This window comes from Centropristis striata, chromosome 16 (assembly GCF_030273125.1).
Source record: "Centropristis striata isolate RG_2023a ecotype Rhode Island chromosome 16, C.striata_1.0, whole genome shotgun sequence".
Lineage (NCBI taxonomy): Eukaryota > Metazoa > Chordata > Actinopteri > Perciformes > Serranidae > Centropristis > Centropristis striata.
This window is the reverse complement of record NC_081532.1, coordinates 26,898,259-26,919,412: the sequence shown is the minus strand read 5'-3', so window position 1 is coordinate 26,919,412 and position 21,154 is coordinate 26,898,259. Positions and strand designations below refer to the sequence as shown.

Genomic DNA, 21,154 nt, shown 5'->3' with positions numbered 1-21,154 from the left:
TTTGTGTCTTTTTTTGATTTTGTGGTCAATTTGTGCATTTTTTGGGTCATTTTGTGTCTTTTTTGGGTCATTTTGTGTCTTTTTTATGATTTTGCGGTCAATTTGTGCATTTTTTGGTCATTTTGTGTCTTTTTTGGTCGTTTTGTGTCTTTTTTTTGGTCATTTTGTGTCTTTTTTGGTCATTTTGTGTCTTTTTGGGTCAATTTGTGTCTTTTGGGTCATTTTGTGTCTTTTTTTTATCATTTTGTGGTCAATTTGTGCCTTTTTTAGTCATTTTGTGTCTTTTTTAAGTCATTTTGTGTCTTTTTTTTGTCTTTTTTTGGGGGGGCGATCTGAACTGTGCATGTGAGATTGTGTTCAATGAGCGGGGGTCGCGTACAACATGCATGTTAAATGGGGGTCGCGACTCAAAAAGGTTGAGAACTACTGAACTAATGGGGTTAACAACAAGATGAAGTGATATTACTTTAAAAAGAGTAACTGAGTTGTATTGTATTGTAAAGTATTTAGTTTAAACTGATGTGATACTGTAAAGGTACTTTTATACAGCCTTTGGGGTTAGTGTATCTAAGGGAATGTGTCTTTACAATATATAGACATGGAAAAAATGAATCGACCACCATTGTTTTCTTCAATTTCTTGTTCATTTTAATGCCTGGTACAACTAAAGGTTCATTTGTTTGAACAAATATAATGATAACAACAAAATTAGCTCATAAGATATAATATAAAATAATATAATATAATATAATATAATATAATATAATATAATGTAATATAATATAATATGATATGATATGATATGATATGATATAATAGTATGTAATATTATGTAATATTATATTATATTATATTATATTAATTTATATTATATAATAACAACCAAAATCATTATCAAGAAAACCATGGAACATGTCTAGATATCAGCTCTTAAATTAAATTAAAGACCTGAACTCAAATCTCCCATGTCTGTTTAGTTCTGTTTTTCTGCATTTTGTGTTTTTGTGTGTCTAATTTCTGTTATGATAAGCAACTTTGAGTACCTTTAAAAGCGCTATAAAATGTAATGTGTTATTATTATTATTTTTGTTATTATTATTGGGTGGTTTATTATTTTCTTCCATAACTATTTGTTATTTCAGTGTCAGGTTTTCCTTATTCAATCGTTTTGTTTGTCTGTTTTAGCCGACAAAGCCTACAGGGACATGAAGGTTCTCAAGATGAGCCAGTCCATCATAGTATCAGGTGAATCTGGTGCTGGAAAGACTGAAAACACCAAGTTTGTTCTCAGGTATGAGCTCACGTGAATCTTCCTGCATCTTCTCACCTCTGACTGTGTGTTCATAGGATATGAAGTGGTGTTACAAATCAAAATTTAAATTTATTTCCACTGAACCTTGACTGCAAACTGCATTGAGAGTTACTGATAATACCTTGCAACATCTCACATAAAATTGAGGAACATTAATTAAAATAGCACAACTTTGCTACTTTGCAAGGGAAAGCTATTGTATTAATCTAGGGTTTTAGTGATTATCTTTTTGTCTTTTTAACTATTATTATCTATTCATCATTGGTGATACATGATTTCATCCCCATCCTGTAGATATCTCACCACAACATATGGAAGTGGTCAAGATATTGATGAGAGAATTGTAGAAGGTAATAACAAATCCTAAAAGATCAACTACTAGTACCTATCAGTACTCTATGTACTGCATGAGAGCAGTGTGATCCTGATTTTCCTGTTTTTCCCCTTGCAAATTACAGCAAATCCCCTTCTTGAGGCCTTTGGTAATGCAAAGACAGTCCGGAATAATAACAGCAGTCGCTTTGGGAAGTTTGTGGAAATCCACTTTAATGAGAAGGTAATAGATGATAGATGATTATATTTTAGATTTCATGAATTTCAAAGTCTGATTTTAAGATCTGATTCTTGTTGTGTTACCAGAATGCAGTTGTGGGTGGATTTGTCTCACATTACCTGCTAGAGAAGTCGAGGATTTGCATGCAAAGTAACGACGAGCGGAACTACCACATCTTCTACAGGCTGTGTGCCGGAGCATCCGAGGACATAAAGAAGAAACTGCGTCTGGACTCTCCGGACAGCTTCAGGGTCAGTGGGCTCAGATGAACAGCAGGTTCTGCACCTTATATGTTTCTCAGAAGAACACATAAACTGTTTTGTGAGCCAAGATCATTCAACTGTGCTGTTCCAAACTTTAATTAATTTGCTATTTAATTCACCCCTTAACATTCCTTAAAATTCACTTAAAACGCCTGTAAAATGCCTGTTCTTGAATAGTTTTGAGTAATTCTGTGGTTTTGGTCACATTTGAAAGGTATCACTCAGGAGTTAATATCCAAAGAGTCAGAATAACTGTAAGTGCTGCTGTTATGGATTTATGGAAGTTGAAACACAATGAAAAATGTGTTTTTTATTGTCCGCCTGAATATTTTTGTTATTTTAAATGTTTTCACAGATTGTTAAAGATAGACTTTTTGTTTTTGGAAATAATAACCACACACATGAAAAAGGTGCAATTAAGGGTTTTGTTCTCCTCGATTGTCTCTATCTGACAGTATAGTCAGGAGTAGATATACAGTAATAATTGTGCAGCCCTTGTTAATTATCACTGTATTATTCAACCTGACTCCTAATGAGACTTGAAGTGCTCTGTTCACATTGCATGCCTATTGCCTATTTTTCTTCTTTTATCATCCCTTAACTACATTAAGATACATAGGCTCTCAGGAGTTTATCCCCAAAGACTCAGAATAACTGTAAGTGCTGCTGTTATTGAGTGATGGAAGTTGAAACACTTGGAAAAAAAAAACATAAAAAATGTGTTTTTTATTGTCCGCCTGAATATTTTTGGTAAATACAGGCCTGCAGATCATTATAGCTGGGACTTATTAGCTGGAAAACACAATGGGGTCTAGTATAAAATATTACTTTCTCCCATTTCAAATTTGATGAAGATATTTTTAAAAAATACTATTTTACACAGGTTTTTATAGTAATCATAATAATAGTTTTAATTATGCATTTATGGAGACTCCAATAGCAGCCTTGGTAACCATGGTGACGTACCAAATGTCCATGCAGTCATATTTCTGGGTGCTAATGAAAGGTAACATTTTGAGGAATCATATATCCTATGTCGGTCGGGACATAGGATGCTCACAGGTTAAAGGGACTTTACTCTTTTTTCTCACTATTTTGAGGTGTACATTGGTTTTCAGTTCTATGGAAGCCCACTAGATGTCACAGAAGCTTTTTTTATAGCGATGTCAAGAGGCTCTCCCAATTGAAATCAAAATCCCTTCAGTGGCAAAATATTCCTCAATTGAATTCTTCCCCTTTTGATTGCAATTATCAGCTCAGCAGGGGTGAAGTCAGAGAGCATAAAGGTGTTTACCCCAGCCTTTATTTTCTTCTACATGCTCTACAAAACAACGCTTAACGGAACAACAAGCAGCTCAAGCTGTTCCTTTAGATGTTTATCACTGTGTCATTATATCAGGTCCCTGAGGTGACACCCACATCAACAGAGGCAATTACTTCATGCAATTCACTACTAGTCAGCTGTGGAGCAATATTGGAAGACAACAAAGTGAATCTTTTAAAGTGAGATGATGAAAATCAATACAAATATCCCCACTAGGTTTGCCACCACCAGTGAAAATGCATCTACCCTGTGTCTGGATTTAATTCATCAAAATACTGATTATGTTTGAATGTTTTTGAGCTGTTTTTTTTTCTCCGTTGCAGTACCTGAACCGAGGATGCACCAGATACTTTGCCAGTAAGGACTCTGATAAACAAATCATGCAGAACCGCAAGAGCCCTGAGGTAATGTCACGTTCTGTTCTGGCCTAATCACTCTAACCCAATACATTCATAGTTTGGTGTTAGATTTGCTACCAATCCAGGACAACAAAGGATGCATTGTAATGCATTGTAATATATTGTAATGTAACACTTTTTGATTCCTTCCCGTGCAATCAATCCTTTAGATAGATGCACGTTATTCTTTTTCCAATAATGCTGACTAAGCACTGACTAAAAGCAAATCACACACACATATTCAAGGAAATCAGCTGCAAACTGGAACCGGTCAATAGAAATATTTCATGCCAAGAAATGAGTTCAGGTCTGTTGTGTTTGATGAATTATGTATGACATGAAAAAGAACCAGGGTCTGCAAAGCCTGCAGGAGGTGTGTAATTAATATCATGAAACAATTAGAAGAATAAGTGTGACATGTTGCTCTCTCAGGGACTAATTATACATGTTCATTTCAATTCTTGTTTTTCCAAGACGGAATAATATCTTCTTTTATGCTAATCAAAGTTTCAGGAAAATCAGGTGGGATCGTGGTAAACAGAAGAGGTGCTTTCAGTCTTCTATTAATGGATTTACTCATGGGTTTACTTAGCCTCACGCATTTAGAGAAGTGCAAGGAGTGGAAGTTTGTTTTACCTTAGAGGCCAATCAGAACAGCTATTCTTTGATTTTTTTTTTTAAATATGCAATCCACTCTTACTTTTGCATTCTCACTGAAATATTAAAAGCCAAACTGATTTTTTTAGAGGCCACTAGTGTTAGTTTAGCTGTGCCTTGGTTTCAATGTCACCCTAAACGTCCAGGATTTTACATTAATCAAGTTTATCAATGTTTTTTTTTTAAATTTCTCCTTGAAACTTGTGCAGAACAAAATTTATTCTTATGTTCAAGTTACTCTTTTAAATGTATTTATTTATTTATTTATTCATTCATTCATTCATTCATTCATTCATTCATTCATTTTATTTATTTATTTATCTATTTACTTAATTATGTATTTTGGTCTTTATTTATTTAGCATTGTATTCATATTTGTAAGAGGCTTTATTATACAAAAAATATTCTTATGTGAAATTACCTTTTTATTTATTCATTTATTTATCTATTAACATATGTATTGATTTAGCATATTATTCATATTTGTAAGAGGCTTTGTTGTAGAAAAATAGTCTTATGTTAAAATTATCCTTTTATTTATTTATTTTTTCATGTATTTATTTATCATATTATTCATATTTGTATGAGGCTTTATTGTAGAAAAAATATTATTATGTTCAAATTACCCTTTTTACTTATTTATTTATTTTAATATTCATATTTGTAAGAGGCTTTATTGTAGGTTAGAATTTCTTTCAATGTGAAAGGCTCTTTATCTTACATGCTTACTCTGTGCTTTATATTTAATAAATATAACAATATACCTGATTTATAACTGAATGGTTGAAGCCCTGTAAGCTGTAGGGTTGTGAGCACATTGTGTATTAATAATAATATGTTGCTAACAAAGTCATTGTACTTGTGTCCATCCTTCCATGTGTCTGTGTAAAATAGGATAATAAGGTGATGTTTCTTTTCTTATCAGGGCTTTGTGCTCCCTGCTCTTTATCCTGTATTTTCCTAAAGTAAACACTGAGAGCCTCAGGTTTTACATGCTGCTGTTTGTAGTGCAAACAGGAAATAAGTGTGCATGCTTCCTCTTTGTCTGCATGTGTCTGCCAGGTTTGGGTGGGGCTGGATGCTGCTCAGATACAATACAATACAAAGGATGTTTGCTTACTCAGCTTTTTTACAATACAAGGCTGCACAGTTATTGTGAATATTTTCAAAGATTATTAAAGATAGATTTTTGTTTTTTGCAAATAATAAATACACAAATGAAAAAGGTGCAATTAAGAGTGTTGTTCCCCTCAGTACAACATGGTCTCAATCTGACAGTATAATCAGGAGTAGATATACAGTTATAATTGTGCAGCCCTTGTTAATTATCACTGTATTATTCATCTCGACTCCTAATGAGACTTGGAGTGTTCTGTTCACATTGCATGCCTGTTTTTCTTCTTTTATCTTCCCTTGGATATATTAAGATACATAGGCTCTGTTTTTTCTTGTCAGGACATTTTTAGACAATACAGTAGCAGAGCAGGCTGAGTGTGAATGGTGGATGGTGTGTTTGCTGTGTGCTGCTGCTGGTGGAGGCTCTTTCAACACATTCATGTAAAATATTTTGGTTTGCTTAAAGAGTTAAGGTGTGGCTTTTATAGTTTAGGCTGTTTGGTCCCCTACAATTCAATTCAAATCAGATTTATTCAATATTAATAAAAAAAATACACTCACTGGCCACTTTATCAGCTAAGAAAGTGTACCTAATAAAGTGGCAGTGTGGTCTTCTACTGCTGTAGTCCATCTGCTTCAAGGTTGGACGTGTTGTGTGTTCAGAGATGCTCTTCTGCATACCTTGGTTGTAACAAGAGGCATTTTGTCTCACTGGATATTTCCCCTTTCGGACCATTCTCTGTAAACCCTAGAGATGGCTGTTAGATCAGCAGTTTGTGAAATACTCAGACCAACAACCATGTCACTTTCAAAGTCACTTAAATCATGTTTCTTCTCCATTCTGATGCTGCTTTGAACATCAGCAGCTCGTCTTCACCATGTCTACATGTCTAAAAGCATTGAGTTGCTGCCATGTGATTGGCTGATTAGATATTTGTATTAATGAGCAGTTGAACAAGTCTACAGGTGCATCTTAATCAATTAGAATATTATCGAAAAGTTTATTTATGCCAGTAATTCAATTCAAAAAGTGGAAATAAATGGAGTGCACTCACATAGCACTTTTATCCAAAGCGCTTTACACTACACACTACGCTCATTCACACATTCACACTGGTGTTAGAGGCTACTAGGGCACACTGGTGCCACCTGCCACCATTGGGAATTCATTCACACACCGATGAAAGCAGCATCGGGAGCAATTTGGGGTTCAGTATCTTGCTCATGGATACTACATGTAGGCTACCATGGTCAGGGATCGAACCACCAACCTTCTCATCAGTAGGCAACCGCTCTAACTGAGCCACAGTCGCCCCAACCGCCATAACACATTATTTAGATCCATTTCATGCAAAATTAATTTAATTTAATTTAACTTAATTTATTCAATTTCTTCTAATTATAATGATTATGGCTTACAATTAATGAAGACCTGAAATTCAGTGTGTTCAAAAAAAAAGTAATATTACAAAAGACCAATTTTAAAAAGTATGTTTAATATGGAAATGTTGGCCTCTTAAAGTATGTCCATCTATATGACTCAATACTCGGTTGGGGCTATTTGACTTGAACTGCTGGAAATGGACTTTTCATCATATTCTAATTTATTGAGATGCACCTGTACCTAATAAAGTGGCCAATAAGTGTATAAAATATAGATTGCCATTCTCGTTTGAGTAAATTCTGATTTGAATTGAATCCTCACACCTTGTCTGTTGCCTTTGTGATACTTGTTTTTTCTGACTCCCCCGTGTGTTTTGTAGCACCTAAAGGTGGGCGCTCTGAAGGACCCTCTTCTTGACGATCAGGGCGACTTCAACAGGATGTGTGTAGCCATGAAGAAGATCGGGCTGGATGACACTGAGAAGCTGGACCTGTTCAGGGTGGTTGCTGGCGTTTTGCATCTGGGCAACATTGACTTTGAAGAAACAGGGAGCTCATCAGGTTAGACACATGACAAATATTTATGACATTTAAAAAAAAGTTCTTTCTTTTATATTTGTGTTGAGAAGAGAGCTAATCACTGTTCATGTGAACTACCAAGGTCATATTTTTTTCAGCTTTTATTCTGAATACGTAGAGAATTTGTTTATTGTAAAGTTGAGCACATAGAATCCCACAATTTGTTATAGTGTTTAATCAATGTAAAATCTAAAAGAATGGCTCTGCTGTCCTTGGATGTCACTACCGTTTAGTCTTAAATGGTGATAAAGAGAGCCTCTGTTACCCTGGTAACCATGATATCTCTCTATATTTTTTTCTGACTTTCTCTTTGTGTCTCTACAGTCAAAGTCTCTGTGGATTAAATAAGTATACTATAAAAGTTTTCATGAGGACAGTTTTCAGAAGTTTCTCCTCACTTATCACATAGTGTACCTTACACCAGTGATTCCCAACAGGGGGGGCCCGACCCCCCCAGGGGGGCGCCAAAGATCCACGGGGGGTCGGGAAGCCCTCTTGATATTAAGGGATGTAATAAATCTAATGTGTTAAATATAGATGAGTCAGCATTTAATTCATTAACGGGACAAAAACAACTAAATAAGGGCTATATTAAACGTTTATTCATTTATTTAAATAGAAAAATCACTTTAAAAAGTTTAAAAATAAAGGCTATATCACGAGAATCAGGACATGTGTAACATTGCTCCTGCAGTATACACAGGTAACCTCACCTAGCGGTAACCTCACCTAGCGGTAACCTCACCTAGCGGTAACCTCACCTAGCAACAGAAACACAGAGCTAATGGAAAAATGGCGAAGCGTCAGGGAGACAATAATGCTGAATATCTCAAAAAGAAAAAGAGAGGGTTATATTGAATTCGGCTTCATAGAAGCAATGGACAATGGGGGGGTGGCCAAAGTTTACAAAGTTTACAATGGTAAAAATGTGGGTCCCTCAAGAAAAAGGTTGGGAACCACTGCCTTACACCCACTAAAGCTGAATACAAGGGCATTCCAAAGGGAAAATAAATCACTTCAGAACCACCAACTATAGGATGATTTTTGTGTGTGTCTCACTGTGTGTTTCAGGCGGTTGCATCCTTAAGAACCAGTCAGGCCAGTCACTGGAGTGCTGTGCTGATCTACTGGGTCTGGACAAGGATGATCTGCGCGTCAGCCTCACAACCAGAGTCATGCTCACTACAGCAGGGGGCGCCAAAGGAACAGTTATCAAGTAAGAACAACAGCATGGTAAACCTGTGACTCTCTGCAACTTCTTTTGTTTTTGTTGAGGAAAAAAAAAGATCCACTTAGCTCCTTTGGAAGTCTCTGCCATAGTTAATGACAAGTGTGCGTGAAGGCATCAAATCCCTGATAGGTCTGAAAATAGCTAATAATCCTCCACAGATTAACCAGCTAGAATTTAATTGAAATGGGCAGAGTGGTACTAATTGGTACTATCCTGCAATGTACTAAGGTGATCTTTATTATGCAAGACGACGAGAGTTGAATCTTTTATTTCATGTTCTTGTGATATTGGATGATCTTATTATTCCTTGCAGGCTCTGTCTTAATCACTCACACTGGAAAAAAAGGCACATTTATAGAAACAAAGAGGGATTTTTTGGGGGTTATTTTGCTAATGTAAACTGTACTTCTACTTGGATGTGTGGTTATTCTTGCTGGTTAAGAAGAGAATGTGGTGCAGTGTTATTGTGTACCGTGGTGATGATGTGGTGTTTGAGTGATGGGGCCAGGTTTGATAGATTAATATTTCAGGAGGGCCAGATGCTGGCCTGGCCTGGAAGTGTTTTCTCCACATAAATAATGCAGTCTGTATCTGAGGAGGCAGGCGAGCATGGCTGCAGTACAGTAAAGGCCCGTGTCTGGGGAGCAGGTGGAGCGAAGGGGGCCTGGCTTTGTCATTAAGCCCCAGACAGATCCACCCTTCCCCTGGGAGGTGGAGGGTTACAGAGGGGGCGGTGGGTGTGTTGGTATCAGGGATGTCTGAGTCTCTAACTAGTGTGCATTTGAAACATTGCAATGGATGAAAATGCCTGTCACTGAGATGAATTGTAATGATCTCATGGGCTTTTTCAGACTTACTGCATTTCACATTAATGCCATAGAGAAATTGAGAAAACATGGCTACCTAAGCCTCGGCACACTGCAAAAAAGGTGTGTCTAAAACAAGATAAAAACACTAATACTCTTAAAACAAGACAAATTATGTAACACTTCTAAATCTAAAGTTGTTGTTTTTTTATCTTGGTAAGAAACAAATAATTGTCAGGTCACTCTGCTCGGGCCAGTTCATCGCTGCTTGTAGCTTTAATTTATCTTGTTTTAAGAGTTAATTTCTTATTTTAAGCTTACAACATGCTTATTTCTAGATTTAATAATCTTAATTTAAGAAATCTTGTCAAGTGAAATTATCTGTCCATGCAGCTAAATCATTTCCCTCAGACTTAGTGTTTTTATCTTGTTTTTAGACACCCCTTTTTTGCAGTGCATAGGTGGACCATTCCTGTTTGTGATAAATGAGGGTTTTTTTCTTATAAGAGCTGGGCAGGTGGAATATCAAAAGCAAAAGTAGGCAACGATCTGTCAAATCAAAAGACAGCCCTTTTTATTTTAAATTCACCTGCTTCCCAGCTGGGACAGGTGAGTTGAACTCTGGGTCACTGTGCATCTGCACTTTGCTCATACAGTCAACCCCTCTAAATAATTTAAAAATAAATGGTGTTAAAGCGCCATTAGAGAGTCGAGTAGGGTTCAAGGTTCACGTTTTATCTTTAATACCTCATCTTTGGCTCAGAAACCCTCATTTTAAAATGATTGCCTTGTCTGACTTTAAAGATCAAAAGGGGAACTATGCGGCAAAAAAAAATGTCACATCAAGACAGCTAAACTTTTGCTGCTGCATGAAAATTGGGTTGATTATGGGGAAAAAATAAAAAAGAGAAGTTTAATAAGAGGCTAGCCTGTCCCAGTTTCGGACTGTCTCTCACTGCCCCACTTTGTGTGTCCCTCCAGGGTGCCTCTAAAGGTGGAGCAGGCAAACAATGCTCGCGATGCCCTGGCCAAGGCGGTGTACAGCCGCCTCTTCGATCATGTGGTGAAACGAGTCAACCAGTGCTTCCCCTTCGAGACTTCCTCCAACTTCATCGGGGTGTTGGACATCGCTGGGTTTGGTAAAGAGATGCAGTTAGTGTTCGATGAAATGTGGAAATTAAAATTAAACTTGGAAGAATGTTCGATTTGGCCCAAAGCAACTGAAAATATGTGTTTCTGCAACTTCCCCAGCATTTTTTATTGGTTTGTTTAGAATTCAGTCTGCTAAAGAGCTACTTGTCTGTGCAGCATGTCTCTTAATATAAGTACCCTAATGCATGCACACACACTTCATTACCAGGGCTCTTGCTTGAGAATTAATTTCCCCCGGCTGCATAATTAACACAGGCTTTACAAAAATGTTCATTTTGGAGAATTAATTGAAATATATGATTTTTCTGCCTCTTCTGTTTTTTGTTTTTTTTTTGCTTTCTCCTCTCAGAGTATTTTGAACACAACAGCTTTGAGCAGTTCTGTATCAATTACTGCAATGAGAAACTGCAGCAGTTCTTCAACGAGCGGATTCTCAAAGAGGTGGGTGAGCAGCGTGTGGATTAACTTGATTTCGTGTGGGTTATGTCTTTATCCCGGGAAACCTGCCATGTCATGTCACTCACAAGCCAAAGTCTGTCACGAGCCAGGAGGAAGTGGTTGGCACACTAAGCTGCTCTGTCTTACTTATATTTTCCCTCCATCTCTCCTGCGCTTTCTCATTAGAATGCTAATTTCTCAAGGGACACGATGAGGCGTGTTTCTCTCCTGTGATCTCTTAACGTTATTCTCTTCCAAGGTCTCCAATTAATACGCCACTATTCTGGCTTAAGCCTCATTATCTGAATCGTATATTGCCGGTTTTGAAGTTTTTTGTTTGAGATGGATGATGCTCTGAAGCCACTCAGAAAAATGTAAACAAACTATACATCAGGACATTTTCAGAATCTGTTTGTCGTTTGGATTTTTGATGTTTGGTGTTTTCTCTGCAGGAGCAAGAGCTGTATCAAAAGGAAGGTCTGGGAGTGAATGAGGTGCATTATGTTGACAACCAGGACTGTATAGGTAAGACTATGTCAAGTTCTATCAAAACACCCTGTTGATGCTCACTTCACTTCTTCCTTGTGTGCACGGTCACTTCTCAGAGGTTCATTATTTACCTGCAAAATGTCACTGTTGAAAATAAAAAGCAAGGAAATTGATTTTAGTGTTTTCCAGGCTGGATAAAAGCATCTTTGACTTCCTCTCATGTATCAGAATATAAAATATAATTAAAATAAAGTACATAGTACATAAAGTCTGGACATTTATGAGTTATGTGGTGAGCAAAGTAAACAAAGTATATTTTCTGTGTACAAATAACCCCATACCTTTATGGCTGCCTTCATTATACTGTAGTTTCCATGGATACAGTAAATAAACAAGGCTGCACAGATGCCATGGACATTTTTTCCAGCTCATTTCTGGCTCTTCTTCATAAAAGACACCGGACATATGGGGGGGAACAACAATGTAATATTATTTATTCAATATATCAAGAGGAAATAATATTATTTAAGTAGAACTGGTAAGTTTACTTCCTCTTTGTGCAGAAATATTTGTTTAGCAACATAATATCATACAGTTGGATCTTCTAATAAACAGATGAAATGTTCTAAGAAACATCTAGCGTCTGGGCTCTGGTGTCAATTACGGCCTGAAAAACTTACAGGCAAGTCTAGAAAAGTGTGGGACTTTGAAACGAAGAAGGTCAAAGGCTCACTGCTTCTGAAGCTGATCAGAAGTTTGACATGAGCTGGTTTGAAATGACCAAATAACTCAAAGGTATACATGTGTAGGAGTATGTGCTGTACCTTGGCTGATCTTCAGTGATCTTCAGATGTGAAAAAACAGGACCGTCGACTCGAGTGACACTCAGGGACATCATTAAGATGAAGTTTGGCCTTTGAGGGCTTCTGCTACAAAACACAAAATGTGTCAGTCTGTTTAGCCCACACACCACAAGTTTACTGAGGTAGGTTCAAGTGTAACGCCAGCTCACCCACATGGCATTCATTTGGACCATTCCTCGTGTTCGGGCTACACGTCAGAGCAGCAAAAAAAACACCTGCCAGGGGGACAAAAATACCGACATCTCATTATCCAAGGAGATGGCATATCCATGTGTCTGAAGGGAGCAAGCGTAATGAGTATTTGTGGGTTTTATGGCCTCTTTTGTGCAACAGGAAGCCGGCCAAATAACACCCCCTTGTTTTTGTTGTGTCTCTCTTCGAGTGAATCCTCAAATTAATGGCTCAGAGTAGTGAGTGTATCAAGGTGAAGCAGTTTGATTTGTATTTCAAAGGCTGTGATTATTCAGGTGCGAGGTTAACTGACAGCCGTGAATAACATTTATGACTTGCAAATGACCGTTTGGGTTGGCCATTAATTCACTCATCAATCTTCAGGATTTATGCACAGGTGCTTGTTCATGCAAATTTTTCCTGAGGTCCTTGGCTATTACATTATATTCCAAACAGCATGCTGCATGAATAATTCAGAAATATGGCTAAATGAGCATCCTGATGAACATGTTTTGTGCCTTGAATATTCACATCCAGAAACAGTAAACAGTGGAAATTTCCAATAAATGTCACATTCATAGACTGCGTTTAGTGCTTTTATAACTTCTGCATGATAATGACCACAGTGGTTCCCACCTAGTATTTTATTCTTGATGCATTTCAGGTTTTGTCATCATTGAATCTTAGGCACTGGGGTATTACTTTTCATACAGATTCCTCTCTGTAAAGTGTAATAATAATAATAATAATAATAATAATACATTCAATTTTTATAGCGCTTTTAAAGGTACTCAAAGTCGCTTCACATAACAGGAATTACACGCAAACACAAAATGCAGAAGAAAACAGGACTAAAGAGAGATGAGAGATTTGAGTTCAGGTCTTGTAAGCTATTTTGAAAAAAATTTTGGGTTTTGAGTACAGCTGGTGTTAAATATGAATCATAATTATGTTGCTGATACACATATAATTGTTGTTTCCAGACCTAGTGGAGTCAAAGATGGTGGGAATCCTGGACATTTTGGATGAAGAGAACCGTCTCCCTCAGCCCAGCGACCAACACTTTGCACTGGCAGTTCACAGCAAACATAAAGACCACTTCAGACTGACGGTCAGACCTCTCAGCTGTGCTCTCTCCCTCCTCCCTCCCTCTCTCTCATCTTTCACTATGTTTTTTATTCTCTCTCTCGCTCTCCTTCTGCTTTCTCTACGGTATTCTGCTATTATTCTCTTTCTTTGTGCACCAAGTTCCTTTGTGAGGCCCAATGTAACTGCACACTGGTTTTTGTCATTGTGATCATTTTTACTCTGCCTGTTTGTAACAGCAGTTTTGTGACTGACGCACAGTCCCAGTCCCTCCCTCTGTCTCTGCTATTGTCGCCATTGTTCGTCACTCTGCCTGTATCTCTGCAAGCATGAAATCCTTTTAGAAATGAAGCCTTGACACCAATTCAAGCTTAAGATTAGAGTTGGCTGGCTGCAGCCACACAGTACTGCAGGGAGAGTTTTAATAAAATAAAGACTATTCTGTACATTTAATAGGGTGAAAGACATTAATCTTAATCTAAAGTGCTTCAATATGCTGTGAGCTACACAGTTTTTACACTTTAAGGACAATTTATTATGGTTCCCCTCACTGATGAAGCTAATGGAGCTTAAAAATGCTGGGTTATCCTTTTTTTTTATCCTGAAGTGTTTTTTTAATGGATTTTTCTTTTCCTTTGTACTACATAAGCAAGATAAGAAAACAATATATCTTTTCTGCATACAGTTATTATTTCCTTGCACATAAACATGTGAAATAATGGCAAATCAGCCTGTACAGAGTTAGTAGGAATATGCCTGTATTTATTACATCATTTCGGGCTTTGTGCTGGATTTCACTGCACTTCTTGGTTCCACATCTCTCATTCTCCATACCGGCCCTCCTCATTCAATAGTGATGTGGATAAACAAGATTCTACTGTGGAGGTGGTGATGGATAGGATTAGAGGGAAATCAATTTAAATGTGTTTTAGCTCGGTTATTAAATATGATTTGCGTTCTTCCTCTCCCACTTAGGTTCCCAGGAAGTCGAAGCTGACCATTCACAGGAATCTGCGGGATGACGAGGGCTTCATCGTCAGGCACTTTGCTGGAGCAGTCTGCTATGAAACGGTAATTCTTAACACAGATCTTATTTATCGGCATGTTGGGGCTGGGTTGTATTCACTAAATCAAATATTAGAATATGTTTCACCAAGTCAGTGAATAAAGTAAATTAGATTTTATCAATTGAATAAATAATCCTTCCAGCTCTAATATATTTTTTGGGCCCAATACAAATTTTACGATACATCACTGTGCTGCAGGGAATGAGGCATCATTGATTACAGTATGTTTTGCATTCTGCCCATCTGCTTTAAAATCTCCTACATGAATGTATGCATTTATATGCGTGTGTGTCCACAGACTCGGTTTGTGGAGAAGAATAATGATGCCCTCCACATGTCCTTGGAGAGCTTAGTGTCTGAATCGAAAGACAAATTTGTTCGAGAGCTGTTTGAGAACTCAATCACCAACAAGGACTCCAAGCAGAAGGCGGGCAAACTCGGCTTCATCAGCGTTGGCAACAAGTTCAAGGTCAGAGTTACCGCTGATGCTAATGTCATTTTTAGAGTGTCCGACAAAGTTCCTGAACTTAAATGCAAATTGATAAAACCTGCTCATTTTTAGTTTATGATAATACTTTCAATTTCACAATCAATCTTTTTATACAAATGATCCATTGAATATTGTGCTATTGTAGATTTTAATCTAGTTTATCGTCAAAAACATAAATTACATAAAACAACATAAAATAAATATTTTGGTTTTCCAGGAAATTTGCAAACATGCAATTATGTACAATAAATACATTTCAATGTATCGTTGTAAGCAGTTCAAACTACTATCTTTAAGTTTCTTTTTAGTATTTTCTAACTCCTATCTCTAGGAACTGTTCTCTAACATTTCACCTTTCTATTCTTCTCTCAATCCCTCTGTCTCATACCTTTACCTGGCTCCCCTCTCTTAGATTTTCTTCAGTCTCCCATCTCTTTCCTCTGAGAAAACCTTCCTTGGTGGATAAAGCTGGATAAAGTCAGCTTGAGGTATAATAGAGGAGCTAGAAAAAAAACACAGAGAGAAAAAAATAAGAGAAGGAAAGAACGAATTGCTCAGGCTTTCTCACAAAAGTGTGTTGAGCGAGAGGTACACAACTTTCTGCTGTATGTTTCAGCAGCAACCAGAGAATCCAGCTCCATCCTCAGATTTGAGGTTTCTTTATCACTCATGGAGCTTCTGTGCTTTCATCACTAATGCACCAGACATGGACTCATGAACACAGATGATGTGTGCGTTTCAAAAGCCTTGAATAGCTTGAATGTGTTACATGGAGAGGAAATGTGGGACAAGCTGTCTTCATTTTCTACAGTAAGAAACATGTTAAGATACAGCAAAACTAATCTGTCAAAATTATGTGATTAAAATATAAGAATTTGGATTTTTGAATGACATCCATTTAAACACAGACCTTGGAAAAGTTTTGTTTTAGTATTAATAGATTTCACTGCGTTACTGTGATGAATCCCATTTGAAAGGCTTTTTTGAGTCTATTGGCGTACAAAAATGAGATGCGGAGTCCCCCAAGGCTCCATTATCAGCCCACTTCTCTTTAACATTTACACAAATGCAAGTCACAGTTACAACAAAACATCTTATCATAATTATACAGACAATACATTGATTTATATAAATGGATGATTATGGACCTATACAAGCACTGAGTAGGTGAATTGAACAAATCAATGATTAGATGTGCCAAATCTGTCAAAAGATAAAACTAATTAAAAGAGTCATGTCTCAAGAGGATTTAGAGAAACTCTATGTGTTTACCTTTATTCGGCTTGACTACCATTATGCTGACTTTACAAGTATCTCTAAAAAGTCAGAAGCTGATACAGAACTCACTAAGACGAGGAGAGAGGATCACATCACTCCAGTCTTTACACTTGATACTTGTTTGAAAAATAATTTATTTTAAAATTGTACTTTTGTTTTCTACATTAAAGAGCTGAAAAAGTTAGGGCCAAAGTACATTTCTGAACTGCTGCTCCATCACAAACCATCCACACCTCTCAAAGGACAGGTCTGCAAACATGGAGAAACCAAATATCTGGTACAAATGCCCAGAAAACTTGAGGTCTGCTCCAACTTTCAGTGGTTGTAAATATAGGATTTAGACTCTCTGTTTGCACTGCATTTTATTAAACTATTTTGGGACCATTCATTGGCCGCATGCACTGTAATTTTCATTCTAGTGTTCAATCTGTTCCATCTAATCTCTTTTGACTTTGTTTTAATCCTTTTTAAATCCTACGTGTGTGTCTTTTCATGTCATCTTTTATCTTCCCTTGTGTTTCTTTTTGATCTTGTCTTACTGCCTTTATGTCTTATGTAAAGCACTTGACTTGCCTTGAATTGTCTTGTTGTTGACAGTTGCTAGACAAATAGATTTGCCTTGGTTTTGTCCTTGCATGACTGTTAACTCTGGATGCTCCTGTGCCACCTGTGTCGAGGATGTGTGTCACTACTACTTCATTTAAAAAGCCTGGGCCACATTCATCACAAGCATTACAAACAAATCATTAAACATTTTATTCTGTCTGCCCGCACACACAGACCCAGCTGAACCTGCTGTTGGAGAAGCTTCGCAGTACTGTGAGTAATATGCCGTTTATATTTCAGTTTCAAAATGTTTTTTTGCTCTCCTGCTGAGAATCAATATGCACTTTTTAAATTTTGTGTGCATAGGGCTCAAGTTTCATCCGCTGTGTAAAACCCAACCTGAAGATGGTCAGCCACAAGTTTGAAGGAGCTCTGATTCTTTCACAGCTGCAGTGCTCAGGTACGACCAGAACAAATATCTACAAAATGTACCAAAGTTAAAAGAAAATAAGTTACAGTTTACACTATTTTTCATGACTTAATATAGTAATATATTTCCACCGAATGTAGCTCTACTGTTAGGGGAGCAGGTTGACCCAACTTACAGTGTAGTTGTGAATACAGGAGATGGGCAGTAGTACTGAATTGATTTTCTTTCTAAAATGGAAGAAGCTCAGAATTTGGACTGAAAATTTGACCCTTCTTTCAAGAAGGAAAGCCTGAGGTCTTTAAGAAATGCAGGGATATATACATTTACATTTCTTCCCATTGCTTCCCACAAAGGTTGAATTATGTTTAACTGCAGTGACTGGAAAAAACCTTGGGAGGCATTTGAGTTGTACTATATAGTATTTCAGAGGAGTTTATCCTTGATTGGCATAGTGCACTACATATTACCATGTTTTAGACAGTTTCCTTGTCCTATTCATGATTTTGTAAATGCTACACTTGCACTTGGCTCATGGTGGGAGTAAAGTCTGTTAGTTGCTTAATGTTGCTATAAAAATAGTGCTAAATTATGCATTTTGCCATTAATGCATACTGTGATTGATGCAGAGCCTTTGCTATTACATTAAAGTAACTTTGTTCTTTCATGCATCCCCTCTCCTGTAGACATGAAACTACTCTCACTTGCACGCACACACAAACACACACATTAGACATCGTTAAGGTAGCTGTCAGGGATGAAACAGATAACATATTTCAACTTTCTATAACTCTGTTTCTCCTCAAAAGATGTCTTTTTCTTTCTTTCTGTGTTGATTAGGAATGGTGTCGGTGTTGGACCTGATGCAGGGGGGTTTCCCCTCCCGAGCCCCCTTCCATGAGCTCTACAACATGTATCAACAGTATATGCCCGACAAGCTCACACGCCTGAACCCACGACTCTTCTGCAAGGTGGGATTAACATTTCTTTACTGGAGAAACATAAAGTACTGTTGTTTTAAGACTAATATTCTTATCTTGTTTACACTGAAGCTTAATTAGTTGTGTAAAAAAGCCTATAGCTACACTGACCCATTTGGGAAAAGATTAACTAACATACTGTTAACAGTTTACTGCCCTACATTCTTATTACAAATACAATATTGCAGTGTCACTCAATGTGAATTTGTTCCTCTGTAGGCTTTGTTCAAAGCTCTGGGACTAAATGACAACGACTTCAAGTTTGGATTGACCAGAGTGTTCTTTCGCCCCGGAAAGGTACGGAGAAGTCAACAGATTTGATTAGTTGCAGGTCATAATGTAGAAACTCTCTGAAGTATCATGGCTAAATTTTGTGTTTGTGTCTGTTTGTGTGCATCAGTTTGCTGAGTTCGACCAGATAATGAAGTCTGATCCAGACCACCTTGCAGAGCTGCTGAAGAAAGTCAACCAGTGGCTGGTGTGCAGCCGATGGAAGAAGGTCCAGTGGTGCAGCCTGTCTGTCATCAAACGTGAGTTGAATGAGCTTTAGCTTGTGATGTTTAACTCAAGCAGCCTCGATAAAAGTATCTGAACTGTAGCATAGATTTGGATTCTCTTCCTGTTTTGTCATTTCTCTAATGGTCAAACTTCTAAACTTAAATTTAGTTTGGATTGAGATAATTTACCACACCTGGGGCCACATGCATAAAACTCTGTGTAGGTTCATGACTAAAACTGTGTGTGTAATACTGATAGACTCATAGACTGAAATATGCATACATAATCTTTTCATCAGCTTTATAAAGCTTGCATGTACGCCTCATGCTGTTTTATAAATCTGAGTCATTGAGAAACTGGGCCCACTGAGACAAGCCTCATTTCCACACCCACAGTTCAGTTTAAATGGATGTAAAACCCCACAGTGAAAGACGTATTCAGATCACTTTCAAATACTAAGTACTAATACCACACTGCAGAATTGCTCCACTACAAGTGAAAGTACTACATTCAAAACTTGAAGTAAAAGTACAAAAGTATCAGCATCAAAATGTACTTAAAGTATCAAAAGTAAAAGTACTTGTTATGCAGAATGGACCCACTCAGATATATATTCAGATATTATATTCTATATACATTGTTGGATAATGATTATTGATGCATTTATGTAAGCAGCATTTTACTGTTGTCAAGGTAGGGCTCATTTTTACCACTTAATATACTTTTGTGTGGCTTAATTTATAAAAAATACATAATCATTTGAACATTTTTCATGTTAAATCTTGACCCAAAAGCAACTGAAGCTGTCAGCTAAATTTAGTAGAGTAAAAAAGTGTTGCCATTGCACCAGTTTCTATGGAAAATATAATTTGTAATACTTTACAATTTTATACCGAGATAATTTAAGTTTGATAATATTTCTTGGACCTGAGAAATTCTGTGTGGCAAGTGGAATGTAGAAATGGGATATTGTAATTTGATTGGTTGGTAAAAAGAAATAGAACCTGTGAAACAGCCAGAAGACCTTGGAGCAACACAGTCTTTTGACACTAAACTGGTCAGTTAATGTATCCTAGAAAGCAAAGACCCTAAGTTTTACTGTATGATTTTAAATTCATAATTAGACAGACAAAAGAAGAACTTTGGATTAGAGAAGCTTTGAGGTTCTAAGCTAGTGAGTCAGCACTCACAAGTACAATATTTGCCTCTAAAATGTTGTGCAGTAGAAGTAGGTGGAAATACTCAAGTAAAGTAATGCAAAACATGGTCAAAAATGACCCGCATTCATTTCCACACCTTCTACTATATCAACAGCTAACAAACTAATTACTTGTACCTTTCTGACATGAACTTACTCTCAAGGTAAGATAAACCTAATCAAATGTTATGTACAGTGTACTATCTACTATCTTTCACACTTATCAAATATTTTTGTTAGGGTAACGTTAGAACAATTGAAAAAACAACAAGACTTACGTGTTCCAGATGTGTAAAGGAAGCTGTGCTGAGCTGTGAATATGTTCGTACTCCCAAACAAAGACATTTTTCCCGCCAAATTCTATTATAAATGCATGCAGGTCATTTTTGACCCATGTGTCTAAACTTGAAGTAGAAGTACAACAGCTGTGCTTGTTCAAAAAGTAGGAAAGGAAAAGATAAAAAGGATGATTTGTGCTAAAAAAAAAAACCCCAAAAAACAAGATATTTACTCTGTACATGGAATAATAAATGATAAAATATATTTATTTCAAATATGTATAATAGAAAGACTCAGCCATACATGAAATAACATTGAAAATGGATACAGGTCATTTTTGACCCATGTTGTGCATTAGAAGGGTGGTGACACAAAAAGGGATTTTATTAAAAAATGAATAAAGAAAAACATAAAATTAGGATGTTTAATGATCAGAAACAAAATAATTGAGGAAAATCTAGAATACTGAATGATGAAATATATTTATTGCAAAGATATAGAACATAAAAACTAAGCCAGGTCACTTTAGTCCCATGTTGTGCGGGTTAAGTACAACAGTTGAGTAAATGT

General features: G+C 36.8%; 1 protein-coding gene across 1 annotated transcript in view; it reads left to right on the top strand.

The window, feature by feature from the left end:
* myo6b (myosin VIb) overlaps nucleotides 1-21,154 on the top strand; it is a 56,468-nt gene that overhangs the window by 12,138 nt on the left and 23,176 nt on the right. The window contains exons 6-23 of the mRNA XM_059352834.1: nucleotides 1,186-1,291; nucleotides 1,607-1,662; nucleotides 1,771-1,868; nucleotides 1,952-2,116; nucleotides 3,776-3,856; nucleotides 7,387-7,567; nucleotides 8,657-8,801; nucleotides 10,604-10,761; nucleotides 11,124-11,215; nucleotides 11,665-11,737; nucleotides 13,719-13,846; nucleotides 14,797-14,892; nucleotides 15,187-15,357; nucleotides 17,437-17,475; nucleotides 17,569-17,662; nucleotides 18,470-18,600; nucleotides 18,829-18,906; nucleotides 19,010-19,139. Coding sequence (XP_059208817.1) covers nucleotides 1,186-1,291; nucleotides 1,607-1,662; nucleotides 1,771-1,868; nucleotides 1,952-2,116; nucleotides 3,776-3,856; nucleotides 7,387-7,567; nucleotides 8,657-8,801; nucleotides 10,604-10,761; nucleotides 11,124-11,215; nucleotides 11,665-11,737; nucleotides 13,719-13,846; nucleotides 14,797-14,892; nucleotides 15,187-15,357; nucleotides 17,437-17,475; nucleotides 17,569-17,662; nucleotides 18,470-18,600; nucleotides 18,829-18,906; nucleotides 19,010-19,139 — 2,022 coding nt within the window. The remainder of the gene's footprint in view (nucleotides 1-1,185; nucleotides 1,292-1,606; nucleotides 1,663-1,770; nucleotides 1,869-1,951; nucleotides 2,117-3,775; nucleotides 3,857-7,386; nucleotides 7,568-8,656; nucleotides 8,802-10,603; nucleotides 10,762-11,123; nucleotides 11,216-11,664; nucleotides 11,738-13,718; nucleotides 13,847-14,796; nucleotides 14,893-15,186; nucleotides 15,358-17,436; nucleotides 17,476-17,568; nucleotides 17,663-18,469; nucleotides 18,601-18,828; nucleotides 18,907-19,009; nucleotides 19,140-21,154) is intronic.